General features: G+C 40.3%; 1 protein-coding gene across 3 annotated transcripts in view; it reads left to right on the top strand.

Annotated features, from left to right (window-relative positions):
- Nucleotides 1-20755, top strand: part of MCF2 (MCF.2 cell line derived transforming sequence) — a 1935885-nt gene that overhangs the window by 1108000 nt on the left and 807130 nt on the right. For all 3 annotated transcript variants that reach the window (XM_069612795.1, XM_069612794.1, XM_069612796.1), the window contains one exon: nt 14291-14357. In XM_069612795.1, the coding sequence (XP_069468896.1) occupies nt 14291-14357 (67 nt within the window). The remainder of the gene's footprint in view (nt 1-14290; nt 14358-20755) is intronic.

Below are 20755 nucleotides of genomic sequence, written 5' to 3'. Positions count from 1 at the left end.
GAAAGCTGACTCAATCTTCAGTGTACTTTTTAATTAATAGATAATCAAAGTGTAAGTGGGACATTCTTCCCTTTTGCTTTTGTTTTTTAAAAGTTGTATCTTGTATCAACTGAATACATTTTTTTTAAAAAATCATAGCTCAGCTGGATCCTTTGAGGAAGGTTTTAGATTTGGCCGAAGTTGGTGCGAGACTGATAAACCACTGTTTGAGAAACTGTATTTCCCGAATTTTCCTTAGTCTGTCAGGGCCGGTAACAGGTGAGGTTCCTTTTCCCGTAGGCAGTAATTTGGGTGCATCTGGTAAAATGTATATGCAGTTTCCAGAGCAGGACAAATTCTTTAGTAAAATGTATGTACCGAATGGCACACAGAACCCTGTGGACATACAAATGATCCCTTCGGTCACGGAGAAAGGAAACCCCAGGTTCCGGGGTCGGTTAGATCCCAGAGTATCCTGAAGGGAGCCAAAGGAAGTGAGAGGCTCGGTCAACTTGCACACGATAGTATGTGGGGCAGAAAGGGGTTATTTGATGATATCAATGTTAATCATATTAATGAATTGCAGGCTACAAAAATAATACAGATAACGAGACTCTGGGGCCCTAATACACCAGTGTGTTTGAACCTGGGAAATGTACTTAAAACCTTTGCGGAAATTCTGTGCCTAAGCCTTTTATCTTCTTGTGACCTAAATAGGATTCAATTTCCAGAATGAGATCAATGGGAGAAATGTAACTTTTACTTCAATTCCCAACTTGTTTTGAATCAGGTTACTGCAGAAACCAACAACTTGGGAAAATTGGGGTTTGAGGTGAAATGACTTGAGGGGGACCAACATCATTTAAAGGGCAACTACAATTATGGTGGGAATATGAAGGTTGTATTCCAACCAGTTAGACATAGTCTTAGGCAAGCAAGGAAACAGTACAGATGCTTCAATAGACAAAATGAAGATTGGCCCCAAATTAAAGCCGCTTTATGGAATGGACCCCTCTCCAGTAAATATATATATTAAAGGACTGATTGAGGAGGATATATATTTGAAATTGCTCTCATGGAATAAAAGGGGGAACACCCATTTGTCGTCTAACCTTGAAACCACAACCATGCTGACAGAGAGTAACTGTATATTTTTGCAAGAAACATTACTTGTGGATAATCTGTCTATAGAAGCCTATGAGGTGTTCTCTCCACTTGCAAAGCACAACAAGATTGGGAGGCCTTCGGTTGGTTTGATGATTGCAATCAAGGGAACATTAGGTTTTATATTTAGGCCTGTGCCTGATCTCCCATCGGGGATTATGGCAGTGAAAGTATCTTCCTCTGTGATTGATTGACCTGGAAATAGTATTGGTAAATGTCTATTAGCATAAGAGGGTAGCTGATTTAAATAAAGTTTTGAAAACAATTACCATCTTAATCCGGGACTGGCAGAGGGCTTCCCTGAATGGCAGGGTTACATTGGCAGGAGATTATAATTCAGACTGTTGTCTGTTGAAAAATGATAATGAACCATGGGAGACTCTGTCAGTGTCATGGCCATTAGGCAAGGGCCCAGGCCTTCATCACCCCCAGGGTCCACATAGACCCAGTGGCTCATGGAAATGTGTGCTTTGCACACTCTGTGTGTAAGGCACGTGCATCAGGGCCGGGCATGGCCATAAAACAGCATTGGGAGGCACGTGCTGGAGTCCTTGGGCGAGGCAAGGTGGAGCCACAAGGCGTGGCTAAAGGGAGGGGCCGGAGTTAGCCTATATAAGGCCAGCCCTACCACATGCTCTCACTTCACGTTACTCTGCTTTGCAGCATGACGCTTACTGCTGTTCTTCACCTTGATTCCGGTTACTCCATCCTCTGAAGATCATCTTACCTACCTGATCCCAGCCGCTCCATCGCTGAGGCGCACCTACCTGATCCCAGCTGCTCCATCGCTGAAGGCACACCTACCTGATCCCAGTCGCTCCATCGCTGAGGCGCACCTATCTGATCCCAGCCGCTCCATCGCTGAAGGCGCACCTACCTGATTCCAGCCGCTCCATTGCTGAAGGAGCGCTTACCTGATTCCAGCCACTCCTTCGCTGTGCGCGCATCCTACCTGCATTCCATCGGAGTCGGGGCCTTTTCTCACCCGATTCGGACTTTCAGCGACACGGGAGCCTTCGCTTCTTCTCCACTTCAACGCAGTATCTTCCTCCTGAGCCGCTGAACTGTCTTCAAGCATCCGGACTCTGCTCCTGATCCCAGCCGCTCCATCGCGGAGGCGCACCTACCTAATCCCAGCCGCTCCATCACTGAAGGCGCACCTACCTGATTCCAGCCACTCCATCGCTGAAGGCGCGCTTACCTGATTCGGGCCACTCCATCGCTGTGCGCGCACCCTACCTGCATTCCATCGGAGTCGGGGCCTTTTCTCACCCGATTCGGACTTTCAGCGACACGGAAGACATCACTTCTTCTCCGCTTCAACGCGGTATCTTCCTCCAGAGCCGCTGAACTGTCTTCAAGCATCCAGACTCTGCTCCACGCTGTCGGACCGCTCCTACAAGGGGAAAAGAACACAACAGGTTAGAACCTCATAATAACAAACTCTTGGCCGCGTCATACCTGAGTCTTGACTTCCATTATAACGGCCAGTTACCTGTTGACCTTGAGAGTCCATCATCCTTAGGGGAATCCCATGTTCCACTCCACGCTTCCGATCTATCATCTTCACACCTAGAGAAGAGCAGAGACATTGCAAGACATCATTATTACTTAACATCAAGTCAATACTCATTGTTAAAGACATTATTGAAAAATGAACAATAACTATAACCAAAGACTTACCCTACAAGTGGATTGTTCACAGCCAGTCTGGATTGCGACTTTGCGGGCCAGTGAAGCAACTAGGCCCATTCTACGCGCCCCTGCTGAAGGAAGCAGGGCGGAGAGCCCAGCATTACAAAATAACAGGTGAGCTTGCATGGGAAGGCTCTTGGGAAGGCTCTTGCGCACTCTGTTTTGGCACGAAAGGGGCAAGGGAATTTGTAACACCTCCGTGCCATCCTCATTGCCTCTCCTCTTCTCCCAGGGGCAATAAAAGCATTCAGAGCAGCATACTCGGCAGCAGCTGGGGAAGACAGCCGATACAGGGGAGCCAAGTTGAGGGAGGGCTCCAACCGTGCCCCAACACCCCCGCAGAGACCAGGTGAGCGTAACAGTCCGGTATGGTTAAGGAAAATGAAAAGCAACAATGGGGGAGAATGTGGATCCTCTTGCTTGAGTCTATGGGTCTCGCCAGTTTGAATGGGGGATTGGATATCTCTGATACATCGATACCAACCTGGAAAAGAGGAGATAGTTATTCAGCATAGACTTTATCTTTGACGCATTCTCTTTTGATTAGTCGGTCAAAAGGGATTTAATTACACTTAGAACAGTAGGACAGGGGATGGACCGCCCAGAATATTGGGATTCTAAATAGTGAACTAGACTCCCTTATGAGCACCAGTACCTTAGAATGGAAACTCAATGCATTTAATCTCACTAGGTTTGATACATTCCTGGGTTGCCTGATTGATAGGGCTAGTAGTAACCCCAGTTTGAGATTTGGTAAATCAAGTCGTAGACATAAGAATATTTTTAATCAACAGCTGGCCTGTGTGAAAGCCTCTATGCATCAGTTCTTGAGGTTGATTCGCTGTTCAAAATGGGACCAAGTACCACATAATAATAGAATTAGATTTGTCAAACAAAGGTATACAAATTACTGTAGGTCGAGAAAAGCAGCAGTGTTGCAAAAGGATGCAGAAACTATGATGTGTACCATAGTTAAAAAGAGCTATAAGGGCATTCTCTGTGCTGATTAATGGTCAAGAGCTTTCAGCCATCGTTATTCAATTGAATGCGGTCTCAGAAACCCAATGGGTTGATTTGTTTTCCAATTTGTACAGGGCTAACCTGGGGGGTCCATACGAGGAAAGGAACTGCTGGTCTCCCGAGCATGGTGGGGAGTTGCAGCCAACTATTGCCTTTGAGGTGTTGTTGGGGCTTATTAAAAGAGCAAAAAACTCCTGTGCGGTGGGCCCGAATGGTTTGACCAATAACACATTTAAGAGTAATCCGAATGTCTGGGCACACGTCCTCACTATGCTTTTTAAGAGTATTGTGAAGCATGGAGGCCTCACAATCTCTTGGCAAACCGCTTATGTGGTCCCTATATCTAAACGTGGGGAAAGAGATTAGGCTAGGAATTATCGCCCTATTGCCTTAATAGACGCAGACTGCAAAATGTTCGCCTTCATATTGTTGATTCACCTAAATGAGTGGATGAACACAACACAATGACTAAATAAATTCCAGAAAGGGTTTTGGACGGGTCATTCTATGAACCTGAATGGTCTTGTTATGAGGCGTTACAGGAATCAGCATGTGGAAAGTATGGTGGAGATATTTGTGGCCTCAATTGACCTATCTATCGGCAGCCTTTGACCACGTTATCTGGAGCTGTCTTTGGTCGAAGCTGGAGAAGTGTTGGTAACTGGGGGGTCTGCTGCAGCTAATCATGGCTCTTTCTGATAAAGCAGGGATACGGGTTAGACCTAATCTTGAAGGGAATATGTCTCGTTGGAGTCAAACCTGGGTTGGTTTGGACAGGGGTGCGCTCTTGCCCCCTGCCGCTTCAACCTATAGGTCTCCTATATTGGGGACTGTCTGGTTGAGGCAGGCATTGTCAGTCCGAAACTGGGTGAGTTGCGCATCACCTAGCTGGCATACGCTGATGATTTCCTACTCCTCGACAGCACCAAAGTGGGCCTTCAGCGCTCAAGGAATACATTTGCAAAATACGCAGAAGAGAATGGACTGATTGTCAACCCTAGGAAAACATGAGTCCTGGTGCTGTTGAGGGAGCAGAAAAGGAAAAGGCAGAGTTGGAGCATGTAAGAGGGTTCTATTGATAACACATCTAGTGTGATTTATTTGGAGTTCCCTCTCCTGGCTCAGCCTTCAGGGATCGGAATTCACACCTTCCTAAGACAGAAAGGTACAATTCTGCCAATCAGATGAGTAAACTAGAGCATACATTTGGGTGGTTTTCGATCAAATTATCGGTCTGCTTTTATGAGGTCAAGGTTGTGCCAAAATGTATCTATGGGATGGAATTACATTATCATGAGGTGACATTTTAGGAAACGTTAGAGAGAGGGCTGCGGAGATGGACACTTAAGTTACCCAGCTCTATTCATGCACTGGCTATCAGATTTGAACTGGGAATAGCATCCTTGGAGGCCACGGTGACATGGCGACTCCTATTCCTTTTTTGCAGTATGATTGTCCCACTGTCGAATACACTCTATGTGGAGATGAGTAAATTGTTGGATATGTGTGGATCAGGACAAGAATCAAATATGTTTTTGATTAGAATTTAGCATAAATGTGATCAGTCTTTGAGAGACCTCAATATGGATAGAGAGACTCTGGTCGATAATCCCAAAATGGTTAAAAGAGTGTGATATATGAGAGACTGGACTACAACCACAGATAGGTTCCATTCATATCCCTCTTTGAGTCATTTACAGTGGGATCATAAGAGACGCTGGGTTATCTCGCCTATTGTCTTACAGGTTCCGAATCAATATTATCAGACGATTCTGCTAAAATTACATTGGAATATTCTGCCAACTCGCGAAGTGCTACTATGTAGGAAAATGATAGGTTTAGAAGATTCAAACTGCATATTCTGTAAGAGGGAGGAAAAAAATTGAAACAACGAAGCACCTACTACTATTCTGTCCTGTGCTTTGTATCAAAAGGTCAGCCGATATGGCTACATTTGCTAAATGGGGAGTTAATGGGGATGATGACTATATATGGTCCCGTTCTATTAATGGTATAGCGATTACGTTATTTTTCAAGTCTATGGATTTATACAATGAACGGGATACTCCATAATTGGGTCTTTTTTTATTGTAAATACAGTAGAGTATGTATTTGCTCTCAAACATGAAATTTAAAATGGTTGAAATATCAGTTAACAAAATATTGCAGTGATTTTAACTTTTTCACTGGTTCATGTATTATATGTGATGAACTGAGATGTATTCAATGGTCTTAGTACTTGCTTTTTATAAGTGTTGGATTGTGTGATAGTATGTAAAATTGTGTACAATGTTTTCTATTTCATATTTTCCAATATTGAATGTTGTAAAGGTTTTTTTGTAAACCACATACAATGAAATAAAAAATAAATTAAAAAGTGAGGAGTCTTATCCATTGAAGTCTTGTTAACATCTGCTAAAGCAGCCTTTGTAAGACTGAGATTTTGAGGTTCATTAGCAAGTTATTCTTGGCAGTTCTATTAACTAAACAGGGCTACTGCACAAATCTTTATATTCTCTCTGTGGATGTAGGAAATATCGGCTTAGCAAATAACTTTTCTCCCTAAATTACAAGGTCCTGCTAATTTGTTATGGGGAAGCTGTGATTTCAGAGGCACCAGTTTTATTTTTGGTTCTACAACCAAGAACAATTAATTGTCCTTTTGCCTGCTGATTGTGCCAGATTTTTGACGTGTTGTTTTCTCATACCGAGATTCAGGTGTTAATTCCCCTTTTGTGCATAGGGCAAAGGGCTGTCAGGGAAAGATAGTGTTCTAGTTAAACCTGGTGACCAGAGGTCCTAGTCAGCAGAGAAGGGTATCTTGGAATAAAACATTATGAAGTACCAAACTGTTTTGAAGAGCTAGCACCAAGGTTGCAAGCAGTCTTGTAATACTAAATCCGATGATTTAATGAAATGCCTTTGCGATAGATTGCTTGTAGGTGACATTTGTCTCAGGAGAATTGCAGTATCAATGGCACCGACATCACACTTAAAACTTGACTAAAACGTTCAAGTCTTTGGAAAAGAAAAGAAATCGCTAGTGGGCGATGTGAAGCAAGTCTCATGGATTGTATTACAGGAATTCTCTACTAAATGACTGAATTATACCCAAGTAATTGTCTTGCTCAGCGTAACATATTCAGATTCAAAGTCATTACTCGTATCTAATACTGATAGGCTGGGATTGGGATTTGACAACACTTAATAGTTATATATGGGAAGGACGACCAGCACCAGTCACACATTTGATATCAATGTACTCATTGGTGTTGGATATACGAGCTCAGATAGTGTTAGAACTCTGTACAATAGGAACCCAATGCTCCCAAACCACCTTTGCAACAAAGGATGTTAAGTGAAGGATGCTGTGGTTGATTTAGTGGAGGTGATGCCTGGCAAAGACCAGGTTTCAGTCAAACGTCAAAAACGATATGCTATGGAAGTGCAATATGCTATGGGAGTGTTCACATTAGTAGTGTGTGGAATGTGATTATTTCAAATTTAGCAGCCAGTGAAGAGCCTTCCAACTAGTTGGAATGAGAAAGGGAAGAGGCCTGAGAATGAGTAATCTGAGCGTTTTAGGGTTTGTGCATGATCCAAATCGTAATTGTCTCGAACTGCCCCTTTCAAAAGAAAACGCCTACTCGGAGAGACATCAAAGATGTCGCAAGAGTGCTCTGCATCTGTAAGCACAATAGATCATGCACAATATCAATCATATGGCCAGATTACCCTTCACGTGACAGTGTTCATTTGCAAGGCAGAGCTGCTGATTTTGAAGAACAAACTATGGAGACCTTGTATAGGAAAACATAGCCTGTTGGTGCAATGAGGAAACCAGGGAGATTGAAAGTAACCCTTTTGATCAAATTACGCTCAATACCTACTGAGGGCCAGAGTAGGGTAACTGGCAGAGCATTCCACTGTTTAAACATCTGAAATGTAAAGCCCTAATCCCTTGCATAGAAATGGTTCGGAGCATTAGAAGAAATCGCTCACAGAACCCAATGTTCATCCTTGAGCATATTGACAATATTGGGTGATAATAAATGATTGGACTTTGGGATACCTATTTAAATGCTGTTAGCTTAATACAAACAGAAAGAGACTATAACCATTGTAACACTTTACAGCAATCAATAATTGGACTAATTCTTCTCTAAACCTTTAGTTGATAGAATGAGACATAGGCTACTATCTTTATCATAGATGCCAGCCTCAGAAATGAGTAGTGCACCCACATTCGTAACTTTAGTCATCTGGGGGCATATTGCAGAAACGTTGCAATGGTGCAAGTACAAAGTTACACGGTATTAGCACTAGTTCAAAGTTTGCCCTATTTCTAAAAACCTTTGGAAATATTAGAAAACCATTGCACCATGACAAGTGCAGTTTGGCATGGTATAAGCACCAAGGCAAAAATTGCTCTAGTGCAAAAAAGATACATACTCGATGCATTTGTGCATCCAGGCAACGTTTGCTCTAGTGCTAATACCATTCCGTATTCGCACTAGGCCAAACCATTCCTGGTGCAAAAATACTGTGAAAATGTATCTTTTTTTGCACTACGGCAATTTTTGCCCTAATGCTTATAACATGCCAACTTGCACTTGTCATGCTGCAATGGTTTTCTAATATTGCCAAGTGTTTTTAGAATTAGAGCAAACTTTGCCCTAGTGTTAATACCGTGCAAAACCTTGTACTTGCAAAGCTTCTGTAATCTGGCCCCAGATAGGAAAGCTGCTACTAAAGCTTGGTCATAGAAAGCAGGGTCAGGGTTCAGATTTAGTATTCCCAATTAGTACCTCTGTTTTGTTTGAGCTCAGTTTAAACCATTTGTGTTTCGTCCAAACATCCGCAACCTCAGTTCTTGCTTGGCATTCTGCTGAAGATTGCATAATGGTTTTGTTATTTTCTAACTGATTGTGGCCAAAAGGTTAATCTCTCCCCTTCCCAATCCCCTTCCATATCAGTTACCTGTGGGGTGCCTCAGGGATCAACTCTGTCGCCCATTATGCTTAACTTTTATATACTCCCTCTAATGCGAATCATCGAATAATGTGGGCTTCTCTCTTTTAATTATGCGGATGACACCAAGATTTGATTCACATTGGCAAAGGGACAACTGACCAACCACAGCGAACTAAAAACTGCTAAATCGTCATCAAAGAATGGATGAACAGGAATTAACTCAAAATTAACATAGACAAAACAGAGGTTATGTTGATCAATTTTGCCGCTAGTCCCCAGTTCTTTGAATTTTGGGCAGAAGATTTTGGAACATGTCCAAACTCAAAAGAAGAGGTAAATAATCTTTGATTCTATCTTGATAATTCCATCACTTTGGAAGGACAATTAAATGCTGTAACTAAATCCTAGATGTTTACTCCCACTACTCTCCTTCTCCCAGCAAGTAACTATTATAAACTCCCTGATCATTAACAGTACCTACTCAGGCATATTAGAATCTTTGCTTCACTGTCTCCAAAGACTGCAGAATGCAGCAGAAAGAATACTATGGAACATGAAGAAATTTGATCACATCACCCCTACTCTCAGATGCTTACACTGCCTGCCGGAATGGAAATGGACAGCATTTCAGAGCATGTGCATCGTCTTTAAGACCTTGAGATGCCCAAATACTTCTCCCTTCCCTTCTCCCTTCCCGACCAGACTCAAATTGCATACAGCCCAACACACTCTTCGAAGTATCCAAGTGAATACTATAATCTTGCCACTGTACAAAAAGGAAAGAAAAGGCGGATGTTCTTTATCAGTTTTGGCAGCGAGAATGTGGAATAATCTGCCTCCAGCGCTCCATGGTGAAACAAATCTGCTAAAATTTTGTAAACAACTAAAAACATATGTCTTCAATCGTAACTGAGCTCCTGTTACCACCTGAACATGCACTAGATGTCCTTCAGCACCAAGATGCCTTTGGGCGAAAGTAGCGCTTTACTTAAACTCACTTAACATAACCAATTTCAGCTGCACTAGAAATTATTTTCGTTGACATATAAACTAGCTACATGCAAAACAGTTTTATTCAATGTTGGGTGTCAACTTCAAATTTATTTTGGATGGGGTTTTTATAGTGCCATCTTACTTATCAAGCAGCATCATGGTGGTTGGGAAAAGACAGAGGAAAAAGTGAATGTTATTTTCATTTGACAAATGGATAAATCATTGTTCAGAGGCTGTTGAAAGTCAAATGTTCAGAAATGTTCTAAATGTTAAATGGAAGCCTCCTCCAAAGCAAAGCTTGAGTTTGAGCAGAGCACACACATTCAGGTGAGTTGAGTGCAAGCGGAGGAACGTGATAAGGTAGAAAGAGACAAATATGAAGTTGAAGGTAGGTAATTATAGTAAGGAGCCTATATGTACCTCTTAATGTAATAAGGGTTTTTTCCTTGAAACAATTTATGAATGAAGCAGATCTTTTTATTTTGTTCTTTTTCTTTAATAGGAATTGCATGTAGGGCCTTGAAACTCAGATAATACAAGCTGTATGACTTGAGGTTTGTGAAGATGAGTAGCTGATAAGCCAGATAGTGACCGTTAGAATAATCAAGGCCAGATAGCAGAGTGGTAGTGGTAATTATAATGGCTGCATTCTTCAAAAAAGGCACAATCAGGAGATTTGTTTCTTAGGTGTTGGCCTTGATCTTTGTATTAGAGGCACTTTTAGAGACTTGGAAGTCAAAGGAGAAGCATGTTTCATATAAGTCCAAGTTTCCGAAGTTGCAGTGACATCTTAGATAGATCACCCTGGTTGGTGGTGATGTGTTATTAGAGATCAGGAGGATTTCTGATTTAGAAATATTTGGATAAAGATGATTGATTTGTTTTTTTGCCATCAACACTCATTGAAAAACAATCAACCAAAGGAGTTCACTTGAGTCCCATTCTTGTCAGAAATAGTTCTGAGTGTAGTTTGTGTGAGATTAAATTTAGATCTGAAAGAGGTGTGTCATACCTATTCAAACACGAAGGTGAGATGGCAGAACCCTGTGGGACTTCACTCTTTAACTGGATGCTAGAGGAAGTGAAAGTGTGAGGCATGGAGGTATCTGAGCAGCCAGAAAGGAAGGACTTAAACCATTTGAGGATAAATGTATTGGCACCAAAAATGAATGACAGTCTTTAAGGAGTAAGCAGTTATTCATTTGTAAAAGGCAGCAAGTGGCTACAGGAGGATGAGCGGTGCGAGGAATCAAGATTATTTAATTTTGATATAGTCCTCATAGACACAGATGAGGGATAGTTCAGTTTCTCTGAAAGGTTGAAAGCTGGATTGACCATCAAGAATGTGATGTGACTACAGATGTTCTTGTCATTAAATGGTGTCTTTACTAAAAGCTTGTATACACACAATGGGTTTCTCAGGTCAGAAAACAAGTCAAGGTTTATTCATTAGATTGAAAGAGACCTGTGTACAGAGATGAAGCCAGACCAGGAAAAAGAGTGGAAGCAGGCATTTTGATCAGAGGAAATGCATGTATCCAGGAGGAGGGTTGTTGATTCTTGCAAAGTGATGATTTTGGGAAGGTCAGATTCATCAATGGGTGTGTAGCAAAAATGAACTAATTTAAAGAATGAGAGAGATTGACAGACATATTTTTCTGGCACCCATAGTAATTGTGGAGTGATGGCTGATGGTTTTGTTGGGGGATTCTGTGGAAGTGCTCTTTAGGTTGTATAAGAGTATATCTGAAATGTTAAGCGCACTAGAGATTCTAGAAAAATGTATCTTTTTCTTGTGTGGACGAGGTGAACAAATTTGGCATGGTGTTTCAGTTTTTCAACTCGCACATTTGAAGATATGCAATTCGGGGGTGAACCAACGATTAGTTATTTCTATGGGGAATTTGATGTTGATTTTCTGTAGTGAGGCCACAATGTCCCAGGCAGAGCCAAAACAGAGCGGGAGAGCAAGGAATCTGTAGGAAGGAGGAGTGATCCAGGAGGTAGATGGGAGATGTCTTTTTCAGATTTGCTCTTAATTTCTAGAAGTTTACTTTTAAAAGATAGTTTCAGAGCAGTGAGGAAGACGTGGCTCTCTGGAACATGAGATCATGGAGCTGGAAAGACAGGGACAAACAATCAGACCATCCAAGGTTTGTGGATTAAGTAGGGGAGCAGTGGGTGTCATTAGAGAAAATCTAGTTGGATGTATGACTTCTGTTATGGGTTGGAGCAAAAAGCAATTTCTGAAAAACTAGAAAATTGATTAAATGAATGAGTTTCTTGAGAGCATTGGAGTTTGTCGATTCAGAGATGTGAATCTTCAATGATCATGATAGATAGTGTCAGTAAGGAAGAAACTAAGTTATCGAAGCTGTAGTGAGGATTTTTATGAGATCGATGGTAGACATATTCAATGAGCATGGGGGTGTTGCGGTGTAATAGTGAGCTAAGAAGCAGTGATTATTAATGATTTCCTGGACACAGGAAAGATGTTTGAACAAGCGATGTAATTCTTAGAATGATCACAACTCTGTTCCCTTTTTAAATTAATTTGGTCTTGATGATGTAGAAAGAAACTGCCGGTTTTATTTAAGCAATGATGGCCATAGAGTTTGGGAAGAACGAGGTGTCTATGATGCATAGACAGTAGGGGTAATAATCCCTGAGGAGGGGGTGGTTTTGGAGGTATTTTTAACAGTGGATCTGGTGCTCAATTAAAAGCAGTATAAAGCCCTTAGAGCGAGTTGATGTTGCATGAAATTGTTGCCTTTGATGAATATTGTTTGAGCATATTTTGGGGAAATAGAGCCTGGCCCTTTATTAAAAATGTGAAATGTGTTGGCATTTTAAATGAGCATGGTGAATGTAGCCCAGCAGAATTATCATTTGTACAAGTGATAATAAAAAACCTTGAGCATGTAGGAATCGGAGAAGTCATTTCTGGAATGACCAATGAAGTGTATTAAATAACTTTCTGATATGAATAGTCCTAATAGAAGCATATCTAAATAAGCATCCTCCGGTATCGACTTTAGTAATAAAACAGTTGCGGTTGTGTTGGGAATTAAAGAATGTTTTGAAAGATGAGTGGAATGCCTTACAGAATAGGTCTTGCAGATATTAAAAGCAGGGAAGCAGCCCCAGATAAGATACCTGTGCTACGGGAAAGTAGGTATTCCTGAATGCAGTGCAAACTGGATACAAGATGGCCATCAGGGGTTTTACGTGTTTTGTACTGTAGCATTTTAAACATGGGCATTTTAATGGGGGGTCCACTCTAACCACATCACACCCACCCCCACCACCCCCTAGTCTGCTTCGCCAAACACACAACACATACATATATAATTTTTAAATCTGCAAAAAGGGGTGTGGTGAAAATGCCCATGTTCAAAATTGCAGCGGTGAAAACATGGTAAGCGCTGCTCTATGGGAGATTAATTTAAGCTAAGCAGTGCTACCGCCTTGTGGAGACCTTCATTGTGATTAGGAGAAGCAAACATGGGAATATCATGCCAGGAGCAGAGTAACGAGAGTCCAGAGATGCGTAGGCCCCACAAGTTACTCTACGTTAGATCCCAGGAAATAAGGCCCTAGAAAGGATCACGTAAAGAGCTGTGATGCTGTGGGTCAGTTGTGGATCACATGCCTGGGCTAACTGAGGCTGAATTAATACCCTAATAGAAGCCTGCACGTAAGTTGTGGGCACCAGGAAGAAAGGTCACAAGGAGGCGCAGTGGGGAAGGTTCAAAGAAGGGATAACATGGAAAAAGGGAGGAAACAGCATTGATGTAGATTAGAATGTGTATCAGCATCCAAAATGGTTGAGCATTCATGTTGATGATCACATGACCCCTTTGAACCGCCTCAGGATTGATGGCCACTACTCTGTGGATTGTGCCTTCGCAAACATTCAAGTGAATGTTTGCAGACAACAACGCAGAATCGGGTTGCACTGAGGAGAATTACATTCTCAGTACTCTTCTCCCAAGTGCAAGCAAGACGCTAGAACGTATGCAAGTTTAGGCCAGACATTTGGCACAATTTCTGACTTTGCGAGAAAGTCCTCTATTGGAGGATAGGTTTCAGTATAGTTTGCCGAATTCTTTGATTGATCGGGAAATGCCATAGTATGTTTCAATCTTCGTGTTTGCATGCATTGCTTTGCTCAGAAACAAAGAAAAAACAGTGAGAGGCGCAATCCCTTTACAAAGATTGATGGTGATGCGTGAGCAGGTTGTGCTCTGGTGCTGGAGGGGAACTTATGCGAGTGGGACTATGAACAGGAGGCCTCACAGACTAATGATATACTGTGTACATTTAGCACAGTTATTTTACAGTTTTTTCCAGTCTTTCCCTGCTTGAAGTGGAACATTACTGAATGTTGTATTGTAGGCATAACCTTGTGTGATGTAAGGAGATATTGTATCATATGAACTCATGTGTTTGTTTTTCATTTTAGTCATGTCATACATGAGCTTATAGAAACTGAGCGTGTGTATGTAGAGGAACTGTTCACTGTGTTGATGGTGAGTTTCTTCAAATACCTTGTTGCTCTTGGTCTCTGCTGCAAGTTTCCCCCCTTTTCTGTGGCTGGATGCTTCTCTGCTGGTTGGCATGATGTCCCTCCGCTTACTGCATCTTCTTTCACTGCTACGGCTACAGCTTGCCTTCCTTCCATGCAATCCGCTTTAAAGATGTGTTAAGTTTGTAAATCTGTCAACACATGTTGTACAATTCACTGGAAGCTGCCTTCTCTATGAGGAAAAGATTGTTGGGCCTATGCACAAAACATTTCAGAAATGTAAATTTTACACTTGAGAAAAGTTGTAAAATGTGCATGCATCCCCCAAGAAAGCTGAATTGAAGTGTCTTTTACATGTACAAACTGTACATTCTGTATACATATATTTTAGAAACACATCATTACTGTATCAATGTATAAAGTGTATCATACCCATGGCAGTTTCAGATAGCTGGCCATGGATATTATTAATTATTATGAATACATTAATATATCCAGTCCTTATTTGATGTACGTCGACAAAGTTGTGACTTTTCTGGTGTTATCAGAAGGTTTGGAAATGCATCGTGCCCACTTTAATGAGCGTGTAACACCCACATTAATCTAAGGTAAGTTATGCAGGAAGTGGACTAAAGTGTAACAACCCATACAGTATTTGCGAGATGTGAATAGTGACTGATTCGATGTAAGGGGAAATAATCCATAAATAAAGAAATATGCTTCAAGTAGAAATACTTTTAAAGACCCTGGCCCAAGGATGAAACACTGAGGAGGGCCCTGTGCCGGGTTGGTGGTGGTTCAAGATTTGGGGGGTATTGGCATTGGAGAACGTATGCACACTGGCAAACTGAACATACCAGATATTTCTCAAAGTGTGGTTTCCCCGCCATGAACATGTCAGAGAAAGGGTCCGGGAACAATAGTTATATAAACCAGGTGTGCTTAAAAGCTCCTGAATAGTAGGAATACAGGAGGCCAGCACTCTGAGGAGTGGAGTATAGTAAGAGTGATTGATGGACTTGGTGAGACGAAGACTATGGCACATTTGTTCTTTTGGTTACTGAAGTTATAGTAAGAGGGTGGTGGGGTTGAAGTTGATTATTAAAATACATTGTCGCTAGTGAAATGCATAACGAAAGATGGAATACAATTGTTAATTCCTTACATTTTTTGATGACATATGCAAATGGAAATATCTGTGTCAAATGGCACTGGTGACGATGAACAAATAAATACAGCTTTAAAAAAATGCATGCGTGGTTCTAAGTGAGCAGCACCAACTTATCAGCGTAATGTACGCATTGTGCACATTATGTGCAAGGCATAATGTCAAGTATGTAAATTAGCAAAAAGGTGCAAGTTAGGCATATGGATAGATGTAGTTTATTCTTAGTTTAAATTGCCTTTGTTTGCCCTGCACTTTGTGTCACAGGGCCTGTGCTTTCAGTATTGTTATTATTATTATTATGCTATTTATTGAGCGTGGACCTAGCTTTGGTGCAATGGTGCACCTTACAGAGGTATACAACAATACAGATGCATAACGGAGTGCTTTTCAGAGGTAACAACAGAACAGATATACAAGGGGAGGGAGGGGTAGGATGTCTATTTGTGATGGTGAGCTATAGCTGGTGTCAATGGGCCCACAAGATGTGCAGCATTCAGTGGAAGAGGGTAAATGGCAAAAAGGTAATCATAAATGCATGGATCCTACCAGCCTATAATCCTTAAATTCACAGTCAATTTAGTAAAAGAATGTCCTTTTCAGGGCTGTTGTGCTCTTCGTGTGAGTTTCTGCAGGTGCACTTCAAGTTAGAACTCAGTGCCCAATAAGCAAAGTGCCCAATGCTCCAACCAACGTTTCATATAATGTGGTAAAATGATGTCTTTTTGATCTCATGATTAGTACTATTTAATCTTCTTGTATTTGTCAGAGCATTACTACCTAACAGATAATTTCACGTTCCATGGCTTGTCATGTACATGCCATGCCTAAATTGTGTTCCTTCTTTTTCGTACATTAGATTGGCAGCCTGCCACCATTGCAACGTTCTGCACCACCACTGTCGTGCACTCAAATCTACTGTCCCAATAAAAAAGTGTTTAAAAGTTTTATTTTATTCAATATTGCAATACATATGAACAGTCAGAGCAATAATAAAGGGGTCAATTATATGATAAATACATTAGCAATATTAAGATATCTCTGATATATTAGCAGAAGACCATTGTGGCAATGAAACAGTGATAATACAAGTATGAGTTACCTAGACTGGTCTTATAGAGTGAAGGGAGAGAAGAAATAAAAACGAAAAACATAACTCCATTATCGTATCTGGCTAATAGCGGAGAAGAGCAAAAGTAATAGACAAACTGGCATTACAATATATGATTCCATCAATATAATAACTGAGTGAGTTACACATTTGTATAATTTAAATAATTCACAAAAAATAGCCATTTTCTATCATGTTTAAGAGAAAGAGAGGGTGAGTTGGCAATACTTGTTTACAATCTGTGTACATCGCATATATTATTCCACCAACCTTTAGTGGAGACTTTGGTAAAATCTTGCCAATTAGATGTGATCAATCGAATAGCCAAAAGTATAAACAGGTCAAAGGTGATAGAATGCGCCCTGATTTTGCCCTCATTAAAGGCTAGGCTGCCCAGTTAAATATTTGTGACATTTAGTGGAATTGAGACTTTAAAAATCTTTTGGAGGAGGGCACAGGTCTGGTTCCAGAAAGGGTTTAACAAGGCCCATTTGAAGAACATGTGCTCAAAAGTCTGAGAGGCTGAATGGCAGGAGTAATAAAGGCTCTGTGTGTGAAGAAATAAAGGGTGTGGGTTAGAATAGCAGTGCAGATATAACCTTAATTTTGGACCGTATCATTAACCACATATCACTCCCAAAGCGTTCTGCACAATCTTCTTCCCATTGTAATTCAGATGCCCACAGATTATTGAAGATTCTTTCTGACATAATAGCTTTATAGAAGATAGAGGCTTTGATGATGTCAAAAGATGTTCTAATGCACAGTCTACTAGGCTCTACAGCTAATAATTGAGAATCGGTTCTGCTGCTAGCAACTTAACATGCGTTAATTAAATTAAGGTATTGACTGAAGGGGAAACTGGGTAGTGAGAATTTGGTTAAATTCTTTTACTGAAAGGATATCACGTCCCATAATTATTTGATCCATAAATGTAACTCCTTTAATAATCCAACCTTTGTGAAAAATGGCTCTGTTATTTCACCACATAGAAGGAGAGATGGCTTTACGGGGTTTATTGATTTGATGAAATAGGTAATTCTTCAAATAGGAATTGGTAAAACATATTGTTTTAGAGCAGCCCATCTTTGAACCATTGAAAAGATAAATTATATCTTTAATATCAAATGGTGAGACAAGATACCTGTCAACGATCAGCCAGGAAGGCAGGTTTGTGCCTTCATTAGAGGAGAACCAATGTTTGGCTTGTTTAAGAATGAAGGCTCTATGGCAATTTTTAAAATTCAGAAAGTTAACCCTGCCACTGGTGTAAGGATTTTTAAGTTTGCTAGAAGCGATTCTTTTCTTTTTCTTGAAACCCCATAGGAATTGAATAAGAATGTCAATACATTTTAAAAAAAGAGGGTGGTAGAGGAATGTGAAGCGTTTGTAGGTAGTAAAAAAATCACAGGTGTGAACATAATTTTAATGGCCTCCAATCTTCCCCACCATGACAAGTACAAAGGGGACCATGTAGCAACAGAATCATTTAATTTTGATTGCAGGATTTGCAAGATGATCTTGATTATTTGAGGATGAGAGGAGGCAATAGAGATACCAAGATATTTAATAGAGATAGGGTTCCAGCTAAAACCAAAGTGGGTGAAATCTTCTTTAACACAGTAGACATTAAGAGAAAGCATTTCTGATTCATCCATGTTCAACATATATCCAGAGAAATGGGAAAATAGGTCATTTGTGTATAGTAAATGGGGAAGTGTTATCCTCGTGAAAGAATAATATGTCATCTGCCTAGGCAGCTAGTTTAAACTCATATCCCCCATAAGTAATACGTATGATATCTATATTAGTTTGTATCAATTCCAATAGTGGTTCGAGGGCCAATATATAAAGGATATGAGAGAAGGGGCAGCCTTGTCTATTACCTCTGTGAAGGGAGAACCTGGGGAAAATTGTTGATAAAATTAATGTTTTTGGATCCGAATACAAAAGTTTAACTAGTTTAATATAACAGTCTCCAAATCCATGCCATTTCAAAGCCTGGAACCAAAAGTCCCATCGACATGGTCGAAGGCTTTCTCTGCATCCAATGCAATTGCCATATAGGGTTTGTTTGGATTATTTTTCTTATTGATACAATGCAAGAGGTTCATAAACAGTCTAGAGTTCGCTGATATATTTCGACCTTCTCACAAATCCCACCTGATCAGAGTTAATTAATTTACACATGAAGGGTTTGATTCTATTGGCTAAAATATTTGCGAAAATCCTACAGTCAGAATTAATTAACGAAATTGGCCTATAGTTCTTAGGAAGTTCACTATCTTCATTATGATTGGAGAAAGAGGATTAAAAGGGCTTCTGTGAAGGAGCCCAGTGATTTATCAATTCTTGAGAAATAATTGTGGAGAGATTCAAGCTTAAACGAGAGAGTAGATGAAAAGTGTGCAATATAATCCATAGAGAATCCATCAAGTCCGGGAGCTTTGCCTTTAAGACCTTTTGTGGCCTTAGTGATTCTTTTTATATGAATAGGGCCATCTAAATTACTTGGATCGATGTTGGTAGGGTGATTATGTTTCAAGCAATCGAAAAACGAATTGAAGTTAAGATTAGAATGAGTGTGAACTGAAGAATATAGATTTTCATAATATTTAGTAAAAACCTTCAGGATCTCAGCACCAGAAGATACTAATTTGCCAAATAATTTTTAACTGCAGTAATTTTAGATCTTTCCTTTTTGGTTTGAAGATACGAGGCTTAAGTTTTACCACCTTTATTGGATGATTGATATATTTTTTTATTTGAATTTCAATACCATACCGCAGGCTTGTTCCGTGAATTTTTTGTTGATAGAAAAACAAAGGGTCAGGATTTGTTTAAGTAAGTTATCGTTTTTTCTCTAAAGCTCTTAATATATCATATTGAGCATCTAAATCTTTCTTTCCTTCTTTCTTCCTTTTGGCTACAAATGAGATAATGTGTCCCAAAAAGACCACTTTATGCGCATCGCAATTATTGACCGGAGACGTGTCCTGATCTTTATTAATGTTGAAGAAAAAGTGATGAAAATCAAGAAAAGATTTTTTTAAGTTGGTATACTGAAGGAGGAGTTGTTACATACCCATCTATACTAGTGATTACAGAAGCATGGTCTGATATTAGTGACCATTCAATAGTGGAGTCAATTATTCCACCTACTAGGCATTTGACGACACATATGTAATATATACGTGATAGCGAGTTATATGGGAAGGCGTGAAACGTGAAGTCTAGATCTGTAGGATGTGAGAGTGTAAGAGGATTCAATTCAACACTACAGCTAAGTCAATGCCTAGTCTGGGATACTGAATGGAAACCCTTATTGATATATCTTTATGTCCAGTTCATGCGTTCTGGATGACTACCCCTATATAACACCCCTCTCTTTGAATCCCCCTGACCCCACTGAGCCAGGAAGTGGTTCTGTTTTGCAATTTAAAAGGTTTATTTGAGAATTTGAACAATATAGATATATATCACACTTTATAATAAATTAATAATTGGATATCACACTTAATCTGATATGTAATCAATAATGGATAGTCCGGCACTAGCACACTTCTTTATAATCAATGATGAGTGGTTATAGGATGGATAAGATAGCAACAATACTTTATGGTTTCAAATGGATGCAAGGTGGAATGAAAATGCAGTACAGAAAATACTCAATATGCTTTCAACAAAACAATGTAATCACTTTTCTCTGGCAATTCCCTCCCCCTTTATGCAATGCAAGGAAATGGAAGGAAAGCACACAGTTCTCAGAAATGCAATCAAATGTAATTCAGTTCACCCCAGCAAGCTTAGATTACAGATCGGAGTTTTAAACACAGGCCCAAAATGCTTTTATATGTGCTGGCAATGAAGTGAAAAATATGCTAAAATGCTTTTAATTCCCCCTAGAGGTTCAGGGTGAGTGTTATCAAGTTAATATTAGTCCAGGCTCACTCTTGCAATGATTCAGGGATGATTAGCAGGTTAAACGAATTTCTGGCAAATGGAAGGCAAGCAGCAGCAGATTTTTACACGTGAAGATATTTGCAAATCGCGGTACAATTCGCGGGTGCGTTTTTCACGATTGCGGCAAAATTATAGGGGGTAGGAATGCGGTTCTAGGTTCGTA

This window comes from Ambystoma mexicanum, chromosome 5p, assembly GCF_040938575.1.
Source record: "Ambystoma mexicanum isolate Mex_15411 chromosome 5p, UKY_AmexF1_1, whole genome shotgun sequence".
In the NCBI taxonomy this organism is placed as follows: domain Eukaryota; kingdom Metazoa; phylum Chordata; class Amphibia; order Caudata; family Ambystomatidae; genus Ambystoma; species Ambystoma mexicanum.
The sequence above is the reverse complement of the archived record's forward strand: the minus strand, read 5'-3'. Positions and strand labels throughout refer to the sequence as shown.